The 18,401-nt window shown below is 34.4% G+C and overlaps 1 protein-coding gene across 3 annotated transcripts in view; it reads right to left on the bottom strand.

Annotated features, from left to right (window-relative positions):
• Nucleotides 1–18,401, bottom strand: part of STXBP5 (syntaxin binding protein 5) — a 167,975-nt gene that overhangs the window by 84,544 nt on the left and 65,030 nt on the right. For all 3 annotated transcript variants that reach the window (XM_038526294.1, XM_038526295.1, XM_038526296.1), the window contains exon 9: nucleotides 8,155–8,233. In XM_038526294.1, coding sequence (XP_038382222.1) covers nucleotides 8,155–8,233 — 79 coding nt within the window. The remainder of the gene's footprint in view (nucleotides 1–8,154; nucleotides 8,234–18,401) is intronic.

The following is an 18,401-nucleotide window of genomic DNA, read 5'->3' as shown; positions in this document are numbered from 1 at the left end:
TAAAAGTAAAAACAAAACTATGTCTCCCTCTTCCTGATGAGATTTAAATACTAATTATATCTACTGCTAAAAACATTAACACATCTTCTAAACCAGTATTTTCTGTTAATCCACCCATTTCTTTTTTCCTTCTTTTAATGTCCCTACAACCTGGCTCATGTTTGAAACAATGCTAATAAAATACTCTTGCAAATCATTCCCCCTTAACTGTATCTTCTAATCTTTGTTATCATTCTAACCAATCTTTCTATAGCAGCAAACAATGCTTACTCTCTCCTACAAACATTTCCACGATGCATCCTGGGAGTATCTTGTTTTTATGTTTGTTTTTTTCTTTTCCTGTTCAAAATCTACTAGTCTTCCTTTTTCTACCTCTTCATTTTGGTGTTTTTCATGAAAAAATACCAGTGCTAGGCACCTTAGCTGTAAAGGGTAGTTTCTGTCAAGAAACTATTCTGAATGTCCTCCTTTTTCTTATACTCAAGGCACTTCACCTTCATTTTGGCAACTACCACTGGTTAAATATACTTCAAGGGATTAATACATGTTTACTATCATACAAAGTTAACAAGTAAAACTTGCGAGTGATATAAAATGGATTTATCAGCAGACTTAATTACTGATATCAGTTTTAATTTAATAAGGAGTTAAGAACTAATTTAGGGAAAAACTTAAAAATAGAAGAATCTTAGCACTTTAAATTAATGCAAGCCACAGATAAAACCCAATCTTCATATAGCTGCTAAATGAGGTATTCTAATGTCAGAAGATAGAGCCATCAATCTGGTAGTCTTTGTTGTCTAGCTATGTGGGATTCTATAATTATAGTGTTAAGGGACTGTAAGTCAAAATGTTACCTTAAAATTAAGAAAGTGAATACTGAGTTATTCTAGTTAGGTAGGAGGTTTGAAGATTAAAACTGGGAGAAAGTGTTCTTGTTTTGACAGACTGAAGACAATACAGATAAAAATCCAGTGGGTCATAAGAATGCCTCTGAAGATAGTGATAAAATGAGAATTAGTGAACTTAAGATCGAAACTTTCTCACCAACATGGGAAAGGTTAACATGAGAACAGGAAACGTTATCTGATGAGGCATATGAAATTTAAGAGTCTCTGGGCTCAAAGATGTCGTCTCTCATTAGACACAATTAATTATAAATCCACTTACGGATTTTTCCTAGACAGTGTTAAGATCAAGTGCCATGGCCACAAAGGGATACCATAAAACCTAAACCTAGACCTCATAAAATTAGAATTTGTAGCCTAGAAGTTATCTAAGAAGCTCTCTAGTCCTCTGAGTTACTCACATTAAGTTATTCAACCTATTAAAGAGGCACAGACAAAATCTCCTTTTGGTTCACATTAATATAATTACTTGTATTGAGTATGATTTAATGTTAAATTTATGAAGATGATCTGATAAATTAGCAAGTTTAAGAGAGGAAATCAGGGGTACCTGGCTGGCTCAGTTGGCAGAACATGCAACTCTTAATCTCAGGGTTGTGAGTTTGAGCCCCATGCTTGGTATAGAGATTACTTAAAAAAAAAAAAAAATCCTAAACAAAACAAAACAAAACAAAACAAAAAACAGTTCTTGGCAAACTGAGTGACTTGTGAATCATTAGGACGATTATATCCTAATTCATCCTAACTGGAGAGTGTTTGGTGTACTGGTAAATGCTCCATCTCCAGAGTCAACTTGAGCTCAAATTCCAGCTCTGCTACTTCGTAGGGCAAGTTAACTTAAACTAAGACTTACTATTTACATCCCTAAATGGAGATGATAAAAGTACCTATTTCATAGTGTTGTGAAAATTATGGGAGGCAATGCATTCAAATTGTATAGCAGAATACCTGGCTTATAATAGATGTCCACCTAGCTTTTTTTCTTCTTGGTGCTTGGAAGCCAAGCCATCTAAAAGTCTTGAACTCAAAAGACAAGAAGCTAGTTTTATCTCAAGTAAGGATATGAGAATTGTTAAGACAATAAAAAAGGGAACTACTTTTGTCTCTGAAAGTAGCATGTTATCTGAATGAGGCTCTCTTCTGGTTGCTATGGCTTATCATGAATTGGGGTTGGAGAGAGAATGAATATGGAACATTTGCCTACTCTAATACATTGGTGGCAAGAAAATAAAAAGACGCTCCATGCATGAGAGAAGAGGACAATACAAATGTACATACTGATGTAAAGACTATATTCTAAAACATTGTTCTCAGTGGTAAACATATTGTGACTGAAGGTGAAGTTTCTTCATCACGGTTTTATTGGGTAGTTTAGCAAAGCCATTGCTGCTGGGAGATCTGTAGGTATGAATATGATCTTGGAGATTGGTGGTTAATGTGAGCAGAGAGCAGGTTTCATTAAAAAGGAAATACAGTGATTAAGAGTACAGAATAAATCCGGATCTTCGGTTTACAACTTGTATATGACTTTGGGCAAGTTATTCAACCTCTCTGTTTTAGTTTCCTCATCTATAAGACAAAGGTAATAATAATATCTGCCTCACATAGTGGTTGCTAAGATTAAGTTACTATATTTAAAGCACTTAGAACAGTGTCTGGTACACAGTAAACACAGGGTGTCATTATAGGTTATTACACAGATAGTTACTTAAGAAAAATCTATAGCAGAAGGAAAAAATATACAAGAACAAGCCTGTGTTCTGAGAAAAAAATCTTTTTGCACAAGGGTGTGTGTTTTTGGGCTTCAGAGAATTAGGCTGGATACACTTCTAGCAGCAGTGGGGGAAACTCAGTGATACCAAGTTTGCGAGTGTGACTGAAACAGACTTTTAGATATTTTCAGAACCAGAATATTACAAATGCACCCTGAGTTTTTATTACAGCCTGTTTAAAACAAAAAATTTTTTTTTGAGAGAGACAGTGAGTGAGTGTACACGTGCTTGTGCCAGCAGTGCTGGGGTGGAGTGGGGGAGAGAATCACCCCGCACAAAGACCACCATGGAGCTCAAGCTCACTACCCTGAGGTCATGACCTGAGCCAAAATCAAGAGTCAGATGCTTAACTGACTGAGCCACAAGCTCCCCAGATGTTTTTTTCATATTCTTTATAAAAGAATAGGAAATCCACCTATAGCTTTTAGTGCACATATGAAATTAAATCATCTACTAAAAACAAATTTAGGCATCATGGGGCTGGGGGCAGAGAGCAACTTTTGCTCACAGATAAACTTAAATATATTATTATGTTCACGTACATGTGTGCTTATCGAGGGGGATCAGCAAACTATGGCCCACTTCCTATTTTTGCCTGTATGGCCTGAAAACTAAAAATGACTTTTACATTTTTAAATAGTTGGAAAAAAATACACAAAATATTTCATGATACAGGAAATTAAAGGATATTCAAACTTCAGTGTCTATAAATAAAGTTTTATTAGAACACAGCTGCATTTTTTTCATTTATGAGTTATCTATGGCTGCTTTTGGGTAATAATAGCAGAGTTGGGTAGCTGCCAATTAAAATCTATACTGCTTGCAAAGCCTGAAATATTTACTTTCTGGGCCTATACACAAATGGTTTGTCATAGTATGTGTTATAAGGAAAAGGAGTAGGGGCACCTGGGTGGCTCAGTGGTTGAGTGTCTGCCTTTGGCTCAGGTCATGATCTCAGGGTCCTGGGATCAAGTCCCACATCAGGCCCCCAATATGGTGCCCCACTTCTCCCTCTGCCTCTCTCTCTGTGTCTCTCATGAATAAATAAATGAAATCTTAAAAAAAAAAAAAGTAGAAGGGAATAAATTAATCTTAGACATGGTTCCCAAATGTGACTAAACTGCCATTTTTAATTGTGATAATAGTTACTTTTAGGTTCCCAGAGATGCTCCCCACAAATCGGTAATTTCTTGAATGGTAGTCCATTTCTTAAAAGATGCTACCTTACAAGGTGCCTGGGTGGCTCAGTCAGTTGAGGGTCTTGCTTCTGTTTTTGGCTCAGATCATGATCTCAAGGTTATGGGATCAAGACTGGCTCAGCATAGGGTCTGCTTGAGGTCTCTCCCTTTCCCTCTGCCTCTTCCCCTACTCATGTGTGTTCTCTTTCTCTCAAATGAATAAAATCTTTAAATAAAAACAAAAAAAGATACTAACTTCCAGTGCTCTCTAGTGTAAAACTCTAAGGAGTTCAAGTGAATACCTGTTTGAAAACATGACTCTATCCCAAGTTGATTCTTGTTGAAAATTTGGCCCTGCCTGTAACTTCTTATGCAGTTTAATAGCAAAATGAAAAATGTAGCAGTGGAGGAAAGAAGGAACTACAATTTACCAAACATCTACCACGTGCCAGACACGTTATATTTTTCTTTCAGGTCTTTACAACTATTTTATTAAGTGGTAACTGCTACCCCTATTTCACTGAGGTAAGGACAGATTTTCAATGATGTTATGCAACTTGCGAAAGACAACACAGTTGTCTGAGTGGCAGAATGGGATTTGAACCTAAGTCTAAAAATCCAAAGCCTCAGTTATTTCCACTAAATTTGGGGCTCTCAAATAGGATGATCATGACTCATAGTAAGAAGTATATTTTATTTCATGGTACGGTATACAGAAATGTAAGTACATACAAATGAACAAGTTTCATAAACCAGTACTTAACCTTAAAATGTGCAGTGCACTCTTTCTTATTCTAGTTTATATGTTAAAAATTGATGTCACAACCAACAAAAGTATTTTCAAAACTCATTTATAGATCACATTTAATATCTAAAAACAAAAAATCAGAGGGTGAGGGAATAGGCAAAATGAGCAAAGGGGAGTGGGCAATACAGGTTTCCAGTTATAGAATGAGTAAGGCACAGGGATGAAAGGTACTGCATGTGGACTACAGTCGTTCGTACTGTGATAGCACTGTATAGTGACAGATGGTAGCTACACTTGAGGTGAGCACAGCATAAAGCAAAGAGTTGTTGAATCACTATGTTGTACAACCAAAATTAATGTAATGTTGTGTGTCAAATAAATACTGCACTAAATCATAATGTTTCTCAGAATAAGAGAACTCTCAATCCAGGGAAGAATATTAGTGAAGTTCCATAGTTATTATAATTTTGTCAACATTGCACTTTGTACATCCGCTCTGTGAAAGGAAAATTAGAGAATAACTGCATTTTAGATATTTGTCAGGGGTTATTAAATGCTGTTTTGAGACAAGTGATATGTGAGAAAAATGGAAGAAAGAGTATGTTCCAAGTGCTTCTTATATTTGCTTAATCTTCATAACAATCTCTAAGGTAGAAACAAGCACAGGAAGCTTGCTGATTTGTCCAAGATGGCACAACGAGCAGGCAGTTGAGGAAGGATTAACCCCAGATTGGCTGGCTCTGGAGTTCACTCTCTTTTTTTGGGGGGGAGGGATTCACTCTTAATCATTTTCTCAACCACCATTCGTTGGAGCACTTCACACCTGGGTCACATGAATTTTTTCAAAAAAACAACTTCAACAGAATTGACTTAACATTTAACTTTTGACTTTTTATTAAAAACTGGCCTATAAAGAATAGTTCCCTATCTTTAATAAAAGTGCTATTTAAATGCTATGTTAATTATACTGTCATTGTTCACTTTAGAAGGGAAAAATCTGGTCTCTCTCAGTGTAATATATGCTTTTATGTTACTAGAAAATAAAAGTTAGGCACAGTATCTTGATTCCGTATTTTTGTCCGAGTGTACCTTTCCATCAGAGATAAATTTTATGTTATTATTAACCTATAACTGCTAATTCTTCATGGCTGCACTTTTCTAAACACCAGCCTGTTTCCCATATATTAAGTAACACTATGCCTGGACAATTAGAAATGAGACAGGTATGTCTCATGCTTTCACTGAGCTAGTATCTAAAGGGGAAGGCACGCAATCAACAAATAATTTCATTATTAATGACAAGTACAAATTCTAGAAGGGAAATATATAACATGCTTTGAGACTATATTACTGGGGACCCAATCTAGAAAACATGGCCAAACTATCCTCAAAGCTATGATATTATTGCTAAGCTATAAAGGATGAAAGGGAGTCTCCGCCTAGAATAATTTCTAGGTAAAAAAAAGAAAATGCAGAAGATCTTGAGGAGGGAAGGCAGGCTCATCTAATAAAATCTGGCAGTTTGCCAACGTTACCTATTACCAACCTGAATCCCTTTAGTTGGCACCTGCCCATGACACTTGCTAGAAACAGGAAAAGTTGAGAACTGACTAGCTTCTCTAACTGAAAGTGATTTCATTATAGGCAGAATGGGGGTTGCAGTAGTTCTCAAGGTTGGCTACACACTGGAATTCTAGGGAACTATCTCAAGGAAAGAGACCATGGTGAAAAAGAGAACCTTTTAATTTACTGAATTTCCTCTCCCCGGGAAAAAAAAAAAAAAAGAGAGGAAAAAATTGGAAAGCAGTGAAAATTGTTCTCAGTGATCCTATCGATCTATTTAAAGGTATCTACAAACGCATGCAAAAGAGCTAGACTTTTTTTTTCTCATGTCTGATCTTATGAAAGAAAAAATATTGCCACCATCCTGAAGAAACTGAAAACATAAATGTTACCATTCATAAGAATTGAAAACAGGAACAGAGAGAGAGAAAAAAAAAAAAAAGATCTTCCTGGACCTCCACCGTTGTTGCCAATCAGTATTTTTAAAATGAACTGGTAATTCAGAAGACAGTAAACACTGTTAATTTAAATGTTTGGACAATTCCTTTGATGCTATATTATAAACCAGAAACACAAGGTTTTTTCCAGTTTCCCCCCAAGGTTTTTTTTTTTTTTTTTCAATTATTACTTTTCCTACTTACATTCCTTTGCCATGCAACAAATTATGGCAAAAGAAAAATCAATTGGTAGTAGGAAGTTTCCTGGAAACAGTAAGAAGAACTATGTATAGAAAGTTTATTATGTACCAGGCACTCTGTAAAATGTTTTCAATACATGACTGTTTCACTTAAATCATCACAGCAACCTTCTAACCTATTCTCATATTCATGTCATAACTGAGGAAAGTGAAGCACAAAGACCTCAAATAACTCTATGCCAAAGGTTACAGAGTGAGGGAGCCACAGTCAATTAAACAGATGCCATTCCTTTTGAAGTTCATTCAACTGCTTGTCTGAACAGTAGATCTTTTGAATCCCAGAAGGCTAATAAGGATCAAGGACAAATAATAGCAATCTTAATGATTCTTTAACCTACTGTCTTTTCTCAAATGAGAATACAGCTGAAATGAGTATGTTTAGAACAAGGGCAAATATAAAAGGGAAGTGGGCCAGTTATAACAACCAGTGGTCATCAATTGATATAAAAAACATGTTATCAGTGGTCCTAAACTTCCATGCATCAGAAACTTCTGTGGATCTAAGTAAAACACAGAGTGGTTGGCTCTAGCCACAGTGTCTGATTCAGAAGGTCCCGGGTGGAGTCCAAGAATTTGCATTTCTAGTAAGTTCTTAGTTAATGCTGCTGGCCCAAGGACCACAATCCGAGAACCGATGCACTATCTATATACATAAATTCACTCTCTTACACAGCTATAGTAAATAAAACCACACAGTTTTCCCAGAGAACCAGAGCACAGATAAAATGCTTCTTTTAGGGTTAATGAAACGTGGCATTTTCAAAAAACATTTACAATTTTTCCTTTGTTATATTTTTAAATATTTGGTACATATAAAAATATAAAATATAACTGATAAACTTCAATATTAAGATGTATATATTTTTATAATTGCCAAATATTCTTATGAGATTTAATTTTTGAAGAATACATCTGACTTTCATAATTAACACCCCTAACATAAATAGTTTGTTTTAAAAACTTTTTTCACCACTTATCCCACAATTTACAGTAGTGAATAAACACCACTGTTACTGAAGACTAATCTAACAGAATGTATAACATTTGACAAGAAAGATTATTCAAACCTTCCAAGATACATTATAAAACTATTAAAGACAGAGAATACAAAGATATACTTTATCCTTAATTTACCACTTTTAGTTATTTCATTAAATAAAGAATGCATAAAATTTAAGACTGGGCTAGACCATTCTAAAGTAGACTTTATAACATAGTGACAAAATTGCCTTCAGTGCTATTTGAGTAATTATATACAATGAATATTGGCAATGAAGTAAAATCTTACCCAGATCTAGTCGTTTTGAACTCCACCTTGAGGATAGGTTTGCATGGTTCTGGCTTCTTCCCATCCTTTAATTGTTTTCCTAAAATATATTTTCCTGCATTAAATTCTAAAATTCTAAGTTACTCTAAATTCTCACATTGATAGTTTATATAAAAAATGAAAGTAAAATATAATAAAATCCACCATGAAACATTTTTAAATGATTTTGAAAGAAGTATTTAATAACAAAATATTGAAAATAAGTAAATCTGTTTGAAATTCAGTGCTGAAAAGTAAATGAGTAATAGTAATGATCTTTATGTGACAAAATTCTTGTAAAAGAAACTGACAGCCTTCCCAATGTTAACTGCAGATGAGCATTCATTTCAGTGTTCTAAATGAAGTTCTAAAATAGCTAGATTTGAGAAAAACAAATCTAAATAATATTTTTCACCCAAGTGTGATAGGTTGCAAAATTAAACCCTATGTTAATAACTTCATTTATATTTATTCTCCTGAAGTAAAACCTACCCATTGTAATGTCCAAAAAGACTGATAAATAAACCAACCTCTATAAAATGTCAGAAACTCATACAGCCAAAGAATTTTATTATTTAAAATAAGTTTGATTTTTGCTATTTCTGCATGTTCATCGTAGAAACTCAGAAAAATATAAAGAAAATAAAACATATCTTTATTTTTAAAAATTAATCATTCTTAACATTAATACATTATTCCTGGAGATCCCAAATGCATGCCCTATCCCAATACTTCCTTCTCAGCTTCTCTCCCACCATAATAAACCTCACTCATTCTAATAAACTTTTATTTAAATGTTATTGTTTGTTGCCTGCCTCACCAATAAGAATGTAAACTCCATACTGCAAAGTTTTTAAGTGTATATATGCTTTCTGTTTGTCATCCCTAGTGACAAACATTGTTTGACATATCAGTGGATACTAAGTAACTGGGATCCCTGGGTGGCGCAGCGGTTTGGCGCCTGCCTTTGGCCCAGGGCGCGATCCTGGAGACCCGGGATTGAATCCCACGTCGGGCTCCCGGTGCATGGAGCCTGCATTCTCCCTCTGCCTGTGTCTCTGCCTCTCTGTCTCTCTCTGTGTGACTATCATGAATAAATAAATAAAATCTTTAAAAAAAAAAAAAAGATACTAAGTAACTATTTAATAAGTAAATAAATTAATGATTTATCTTTAGGACTAATTCTTAGGAAAAGGGATATCTGGGTCAAATTGTATTCCAAACAGGTTGTACCAATTCATACTTCCATCAGCTGTGTTAAGACCATAGTTTGACACATTCTTCCTAAATATGCTACTTTTGTTGTTGTTGTTGTTGTTAAGTGGGAAAGGTATTTAATTTTAATGATGCTGTACTGTTTTAATCTCTAATTGACCATTCTTCAACTTTGTGATCTATATATCTTCTTTTAAAAATGGCTTATGCCCTTCACCTATCTTGTATATTATCTCATTTACATTTAAAAATAAATTTTATATTCAAAGGTCATTAATACAGTATCTATCACATGTTGCAAACATCTTTCCTAGAGTCACTTATGATTGAATTCTTAGAAATTTTTTAAAACTGCACAGAAGGGACGCCTGGGTGGCTCAGCGGTTGAGCGCCTGCCTTTGGCTCAGGGCATGATCCTGGGGTCCGGAATTGAGTCCCACACTGGGCTCCTTACGGGGAGCCTGCTTCTCTCTCTGACTGCATCTCTGCCTCTCTCTCTCTCTCATGAATAAATAAAATTTTGGGGGGAAAAAAACTGCATAGAAATATAAATTTAAATAATCAAGTCTTCATCAATCTTAAATTTCAAGTTAAGAAGATTTAAAATCCTAAATGTCAATTCTTCTAAGATTAACTCACAAATTTAATGTAATTAGAATTCTAACAGCTTTTCTTGGATTTGCAGAAAACAACCTTAGTGCTCACATGGTGGACTCACTAACTATGAATAGCTAAGGAATTTAGGAAAGGAATAGACTTCCAGAATGACAAAGTAAGGACCTCAGTCAACTTGCTCTCTCACAAAAATTGATATACTAGTAAAACAACTAAAGTTAACCACTTGAGAACTCTGAAAATAAACTGAAGTCACAAAACAAGTGGAACATTATCTACCCAAAGGAAATGACTGAAGCTTGGTAAGATGGGGGGACCAGGATATTTTGATGAGGGTTATGCCCATCCTCCTCATTCCCCAGTTAGGTGTCTAGGCAGATGTGAAAATACATTAGTATTAGTCAACAGAGATCTGAGATTTTTTTCTTTTTGCAGTTCCGTTAACACCAGCTTCCCGTGGAGCACCTCGGTGGCTCAGTGGTTGAGTGTCTGCCTTTGGCTCAGGTTGTGATCCTGGGCCTGGGATGGAGTTCCACATCAGGCTTCCCACAGGTAGCCTGTGTCTCCCTCTGCCTATGTCTCCTCCTCTGTGTGTCTCTCATGAATAAATAAATAAAATCTTACAAACAAAAAAACAAACAAACAGCTTCCCTAGGCCACAATCAATATTTTGTCCCAACTTGCAGCTTCTGGAAACCTCTATTCCCAAGGTGTTGTGGCAATTTCATTGGACACGGACATCAGCTCAGAGATAAAAGGCCTTACACTTCCAGGGTATCATAGAAAAAAATAGCAACCTGATGGCAGTATCATAGCTGGGAGGGCTGTGGTTTCAGGTGAATATAAGAGTCTGGGCAAGAATTAAAAAAAAAAAACCCTGAAAAACTGAACATAATCCAGGACTATATGGTTGCACACACGTGCAAGGTTGCGTGCATGCCCAGAAAATACCTAAGAAGAAAGTTCCTCTCTGGTCAACTATGAAACCTTTAGCAATGAAGAAGTTAAAAAAAGAAAAGTAAAATACCGAAAGTAAAAGGGGCAGCTGGCAGGAACACTGTACAAGAGGTACTCCCACATGGCTGAAAGAAATGTGCAAAGGATACAGTCTCTTTGGAAGGCAGTCTCAGAACATTAATTATAAACAAAAATACTTAAAACTCTAATTCTTAGGAAGAGCAATTCTACTACTATGCATTTATTTTATAGAAACTAAAGGACCAATGCCTATCAAATAATGTATAAGATGGCAATGACAGCATAACTAGTAGGGATCAAGAACTGAAGATAAAGTACATGCCTGTTACTTTGAAATGGCTGAACACTTTGTGAAAAACTGGGAAACAAACAATTGGCTACTATACTACCATTAAAATGAAGGAATCAGAGCTATACTTGATGACATGAAGGGAATCCCCTCAAGTAGAGTGGATTAAGAAAACATACAAAAAAGATTAATTCCATTTCATGCAAAACAATGGCAAAACCTGTTTATATGTGTGTATTAATATATACATTAATTATAATTAATGTATATATATGTATACATATATGTGTATATATTAATACAACATATGTTTATATATATATGTTTACACATATATGTTTAAATATATATATATTTGAAGAATACCTGTAAGATTTTTGAGACAGTGCACTTGGTCACTGGGCTGCTAATGTGGGGGAAGGCTGAGGGAGAAGGGACTGGTGAGATATGGTTCTATTTATGAATAATATGTATGTATATGTATGAAAAAGCTATCAGCCCTTTTTTGTCATTCCCCTTCTTGGTTTCATGCTTATTGGTAAATTCTTCTGCATGACAAAATTATTTAAATTTTTTGTGTAATTTCTTAAAATTGCTTTATAGTTTCACTTTTTACATTTAATTATTTTCTGAAGTATATTCTGGCACCGGGAAGGTATTTTTCCTCTAATAATTTCAGAGCTATTTTTATAGTTCTATTGAACTACAATTGCTAGACAATAAAGTGCACATATTTAAAATGTGAGAGTTTGAAGAGTTGTGACAGAGGTATGCACCTGCCACCAATACTTATTGAACGCATGACTGCTTTCCCCGTTGATACAAAATGTCATCCTTATTACATTAAATTTTTATAAACTCACACCTGTCAACTGATATTACAGTATCTAATACTGCTTCAAGATCCCAGGGGAGGGCAGCCCGGGGGGGCTCGGTGGTTTAGCACCGCCTTCAGCCCAGGGTATGATCCTGGAGACCCGGGATCGAGTCCCACGTTCAGCTCCTTGCATGGAGCCTTCTTCTCTCTCTGCCTGTGTCTCTGCCTCTCTATCTGTATCTTTCATGAATAAATAAATAATAAAAAAAAGAAAGATCCCAGGGGATCATCTCTTCCCCTCTGTATGAAATGACAGTACAATGAAACTCGAACCTCTAGAATCCTAATTTACAAAAATCAAAGTGTATAATGATAGTATGAGACCAGCAGATCAAGGGACTGGAAAGGACTGCTGGCAGAGAACACTGGTTTGTTGACAGGGGAGATGAAATTGAGGAAAAAAACAAAGTAGGAAAAAAATCTGAAACGTAGTCCCTCATAACCCTACAAAGAACACAGAATTTCAACCACTATTTCAATCTATTCAGAAATATGTGAGCTTTCAGAAGAATTTAGATATTTGCTCTGAAAGCCGGCATCAGGCCTTTATTCTCCATCTATTATCCAATGCTCTAATGGAAGGGTCAGACTGATAGAACTTGAGATTACAGACATACATTTTATATATTTATTTTCAAAAGTTATTTTTTGTGTATTTGCTTCATGATATAAACAACTATTCAGTTATAACCCAATTTCACTTCTTCCAATATTCACCACCAATCTTTCAGTGGCTAGAACAATTTTTAAAGAAGGGCATTGGGTGGTATATCTACTAAATCTTTACAAGTTTGAGCTTGTGTATCGTGCATAAAACCTGACTAAGTACAAAACTCTTAGCTTTTATCTTGCTTAGTCCTCTATGTTCCCTCTCCTATGTCTAGCATTTAAACTTATAATAAAGTTTAAAGCCAGTCTGATTTTTATTTCTTTGTAAGTAAACTTTCTTCCTGCCCCCTACAAGGATGCCAAGAGAGTTTTATTAACTCTGTAAATCAGAAACGCTGCAGTTTTTATAGTGATCTTTTTCATGAATCTTGCTTAGAAATTAATGAGTCCTTGTGATAAGCATAATCTGATTTATTTCAATTCAGATTTTTAAAATTATGTCACTGATTATTGCTTACATTCCAGAAAGGCAAATTTATTTATCTGTAATCCTATACTAACCATTTTCTAAGTCAAATCAAGTAATAAGGCACTAGCTAAGATATTATAAAGCATATGTAAATTAAAGGATGTTCAGAGGATCACCTGATTTCACCACTAGATGTCATTTTACTTCTTACTTGCTATGTTACCTGGGCAGCAAAATCCTGTCCTTATTCAATTTGTGCTTGTTTAAATACCTGTGAACTACATTGGTAAGTTGTTGAAAAGAGCTGGTTACTTATAAAACAACTTAATAAATCATACAAACCTGCAAGTCACACCTGATTTTTTATCTTTACTATGCCCTGCTTCCCATTCCTATAAACCATCCAGCCACAAAATAATTAGCCTCAGTCCTGTTATGATTGTTTACATTTATTGTTTACAAAACATATTGTTCACAATAATTTACTGTGAACAATTCATTTATTGTTTACAAAAGTTTCTTAATTAGTCTCCCTCTTCTGCCTCAGCTCACTTGATGCACTACCATCAAAGCAGTATTTCCAAAATAAAAATTGTTTTTCTCATTGTAAAATCATTTAGGTCTTCATCACAAAGTCCACACACTTTAGCATACTATGATATATATTCTTGCCCCCGTATACAGTTCTGCCTTCGTTTCCTGCATCTTGCCCAAAGGTATTTTAAATTCTAGCCATACTAAACTATTAGCAGTTTTCCAAGAATACTCTACTTTTGATTATGTCATTGTACCTTCTGACTAAAATAACCTCGCTCTGCTCTTTCCCAGCTTATCACACCCCACTCATCCTTTAAGACCAAGCTCATATAACCTGATTTTGTGAAATCTTCCTACGTCCTTCACCCCAAAACATACCCACCAATTCTGTTTCCATATAACTTATGCCTTTATCAGCACTTATAGTATGTATTTTAGTAATCTGTTAATAGATCATTTTCATCCACTGGACCTTTAAGTTCTTCAAGGGGAATATACTTCCAGTATTTAATCTTGTGTACATAGGGGTTGTTCAATAAGTGTCTACTGAATGAGTGAAGATGCACTAAAAATGACTGAGGATCACTGACGAAAACAAGTATTTCCTTTGTTTTTAACTTTGATATTTAGAATGTAGAACACTTTTCTAACTGATAAGGCTGTTACACAGCAATTATGTTTTCAGTCGAGAGCTGCCTATCCAGTATGGTAGCCAGCACTCACACATGGCTATAGAGCACTATAAATGTAGCTGGTCCAAGATGCAGCATAAGTATAAAGTACACAGACTTCAAAGAGTACAAAAAAAGAAAGTGAAATATCTCAAGTCTGTAAGTTGATTAGATGTTTAAATGATATTTTGCATATTTTGAGTTAAATATTTATTACTAAAACTAACTTTACCTTTTTAAACTGCTATTCATATAATTAAATTTACAATTACACATGTAGTTTGCCTTATTTTTCTACTGAATAATGATGTTGAAAATAAAATGATTCAAACTGGAGAATGACATTGTTAAAATACTAATCTGAAATGAGGAGGGTGTTCTTTATGTAATAATTGTGACGACAGAGTTGATTTATAGCTGGACTAGAGATACCTAGATACCTGGTTTTAAACTCTTGGCCAAAGGCAATGGGATTTATGATATGTTCAAGGTCTCAAACTCCCAAATCTCCCCCTGGTGATTCCCTGTGTAACAGTTTTATTGATGCTGGGTAGCTGGCCTAATTGGTGTGACAAGACTGGCTTGATTACTGAAAGGGGAAACTGAGATCCTCAGAAGCTAGATCTTGGTAGCTGAAGCTGGAGATTCAGCACAATCCTTGTATACATATAAGTGTCTGTGGGAGCTTGCATATAGGATATGTCTCTCAAAATGCTTACCTACATTATGTTTCTCCTGCTGGAGGACATCCTTTGCCTTTAAATAAAAGCTTTATTTGAGTCTGTTCTGTAGAGTCTGGTAAACCCTTTCAAATTCAAAAACTGAGGAAAACTTTGTAACAAACTATATAAAGAACTGCAGTATGGTTTTATTATGTATTGGATTTTTTATGCTTCAGGTGAATCTTAAAAATGGATTAATAGTATTTTTATGTCACATTTTTAAATTATTATGTTGACTTTTACTTCTGTAAAATTTCTTTTTCAGTGAGACACTTAATGGAATTAAAGCTCTTCAATCTTGTTTATTCCTTAATAAGCAGATTAATCATATGATGAATAAGCTCCAACTAAGTTTTAAACTGTCCTTTCCTTTAATGGGCACCTATTGATTTTGATGATCTGTCACCTCCATTTCCTTTGAGAATCATCTGATGTTGGTGAAGACGACAATTAGAAAAATCTCACACTGACACACACATACCCAGGGTTACAGGGAAGATCCTGTGGTGCCCTGAGCCAGTATATCACTGAACCATGATGACTGCTTCAGGGTAAATATATGAGCCATGCCAGGACTATCAAGTTCTTCCCTCCTAAATTATGAAAATTTGTCAGAGAAGAGAAACAGGTCAAGAGAGAGAAGCAGAATTCACCCATAGGCTTACCACACAGAAATACAACATTTATAGCCCACCAAGATGAAACGACTTTGCAGTCAATAGATGGAACAAATCCTACTTAATTTCCAATATGTGCAAACATTCACAAAACTTTAGATCTTAAAAATCACCTTGTTCAATTCTACCATTTTATTGATGGTGAAACTAGAATCCCAGAGAATAGTAATTGTCTCCACAAAGTATTTCTACACATAGCAAAGCTATTTACATTCCAGGTTGTTACAGTGCCAGGGAAATGTTCTCTGATATTCATAAAAACTAGATTAAAGAGAGCTATCAGTGTTGTAGTTAGTAAAAAAAAAAAAATCACCTGTAAAGTATTTCAGACACACAAATGAAACCTTTCTGAAAAAATACAGCTATCAACCATCTTTATATGCATTATAAAATCCAATATTATATCAAACAATTATCTTAAATGAATTCAAATTATTTTCTTATGCTGGCTACTTTATCATCACTATCTAGATAAATGCTCTGCCCCTCAGAATGAGAGTTTGCTATCAAACAACTTTAGCAATGCAAGATGTCATCCAAGGGTAAACTCAACATAGCTAAAAAATCTGGAGAACTCTCTTATGATTCAATTATAGTTCAAGGCCATCATTCCTCAAAAGTGTATTTCATAGAGCACTGGGGAACCACAAGATGTTCTCCAAATAAAAGACACTAAAGCAGTAAGTTTGTGAAAAGCGACACAAAATAAATTCATAGTACACATTAAAAGTTAAGAAGTCTTACAATGAAGAAAATGTTCACCTTTAATTCAGCATTTCCAAATCTTTTGCCTTAACATGGTCTTTCACTGAAAAACTCATTAAAATAAGAAAAATTGGTATGTGAAATATTATTTGGGGAACACTAACAATCTTTCAGTCCTATCCTACCAAATAAATAATACACCCAGATTCATGTTTATTATGATCACATATGTATAGCACATCACAATTTTGGGGTACTTTCACTTATATTTTGCTTATTTGATCCAAGATGTAGAACAATGCCTGTTACATGTTAGATCCAATATTTGTTGAATAAAAATAATTCCCACAACAACCGCACGAGAAGACTAAGTTTAATTATCTCTATTTATAGATGTGAATGCTGAGGTTCAGAAATGTTAAGTGACTTCCCCAAAGGTCACAGACTCGGATTATGGAATCAGGGCTTTACCACAAGTCTTTTGGCTTTAAAACCGTATGTTAGGCTGATATAACATGTTTTCTGAACAGATTATTCAAGGACATCTTAAACTATTCTTAACACTAAACATCCTGTAATAAAGTACCGAGGAGTCTTAAAGTACAATCAGTTCCTGGCTATCAAGGTAACGTTTACAAATTTTTTTTTTTTCAGAAGATACTCAAACAACCATTAAATGGGTTTAAATAACAAAAAATCCAAAATGGAAACAATTTTTAGTATATCTAAAGTAATTTACCATAACTGCTAGAAAATAAAAGTGAGAGAGAACAGAAGATAGTAATGAAAAAATAACCCCAAATTTCAATCCATTAAAGCAGACATTTAGTATACCAAAATTATATACCACAAGTATGGAAAATACATCATCTTGTCATGGCATGAAAAACACATTTTTGTACTTCAATGTGTAAAAATGCACTTAGTTTTGTCACTGAAATCAGCTATCAACATACATTTAATTCTGGTAGGTTACATACCACTAAAAATAAGCAGTAAACATTATTAGTCTCAAAAATAATTCATATTTTATAACTAAAGAGTACATCTGATAATCTATAATTTTAGACCACCAAAATATGCAATAAATGCCATCCTACTTAACACCTGCCACAGAAAAAACTTACTTACTTTTTGTTTCGATTCCAATTTTGAAAAAAAGCATATTAAATCAAATATTCTTTGTCTTCTTTGTTTAAAAATCATTTTAGCTAGTGACCGTCTTTGCTAATACACTATAAACTCCGCAGAAACATATTTACTCCACTTCTGAAAGTCTGCTCTCTAAGATCTAACTTTTTGATACAAAAAGGGGTCAAGATTAAATAGAAAAGTTACCATTTATCAATTACCACAGTAAAATTAATCTGGCTAAAAACAACAACAGGTGCTAAAGTCAGAGGATAAAAGTTTGAGGAGGAACAGTGTGTTGACAATCTCAGAGTACTTCCTTCAAATAAAAATACTTATCTGATTACAAATACAAATCAAAAAGTAATTAATTTCAAACAAAAAAGAACATCGTAATAGATCTAACAGAACTTTAATGAAGGGATCAAAGTATAAGATATCATCAATTTGGACAAATCATAGAGAAGAAGTTCCACTTGAGAGGCAGCAAAAAGAATGTATTAATCATTCTAAGATATTACAAACCTGAATCTAAGCATAAAAAAAATCAGACAAAAGCCAACATAGACATATTCTATAAAATAATTGACCTAGATATTCAAAATTTGACAGTTATGAAAATCAAGAAAAAGCTCTACAACTGTTTAAGTTCGAAAGAGACTTACAAAACATGACAACTAAATGTAATCTGTATATACACCTTTTTGATAAAAGGCAAAACTGGGTGATATAGG

Source organism: Canis lupus, chromosome 1 (genome assembly GCF_011100685.1).
Source record: "Canis lupus familiaris isolate Mischka breed German Shepherd chromosome 1, alternate assembly UU_Cfam_GSD_1.0, whole genome shotgun sequence".
Lineage (NCBI taxonomy): Eukaryota > Metazoa > Chordata > Mammalia > Carnivora > Canidae > Canis > Canis lupus.
The sequence above is the reverse complement of the archived record's forward strand: the minus strand, read 5'-3'. Positions and strand labels throughout refer to the sequence as shown.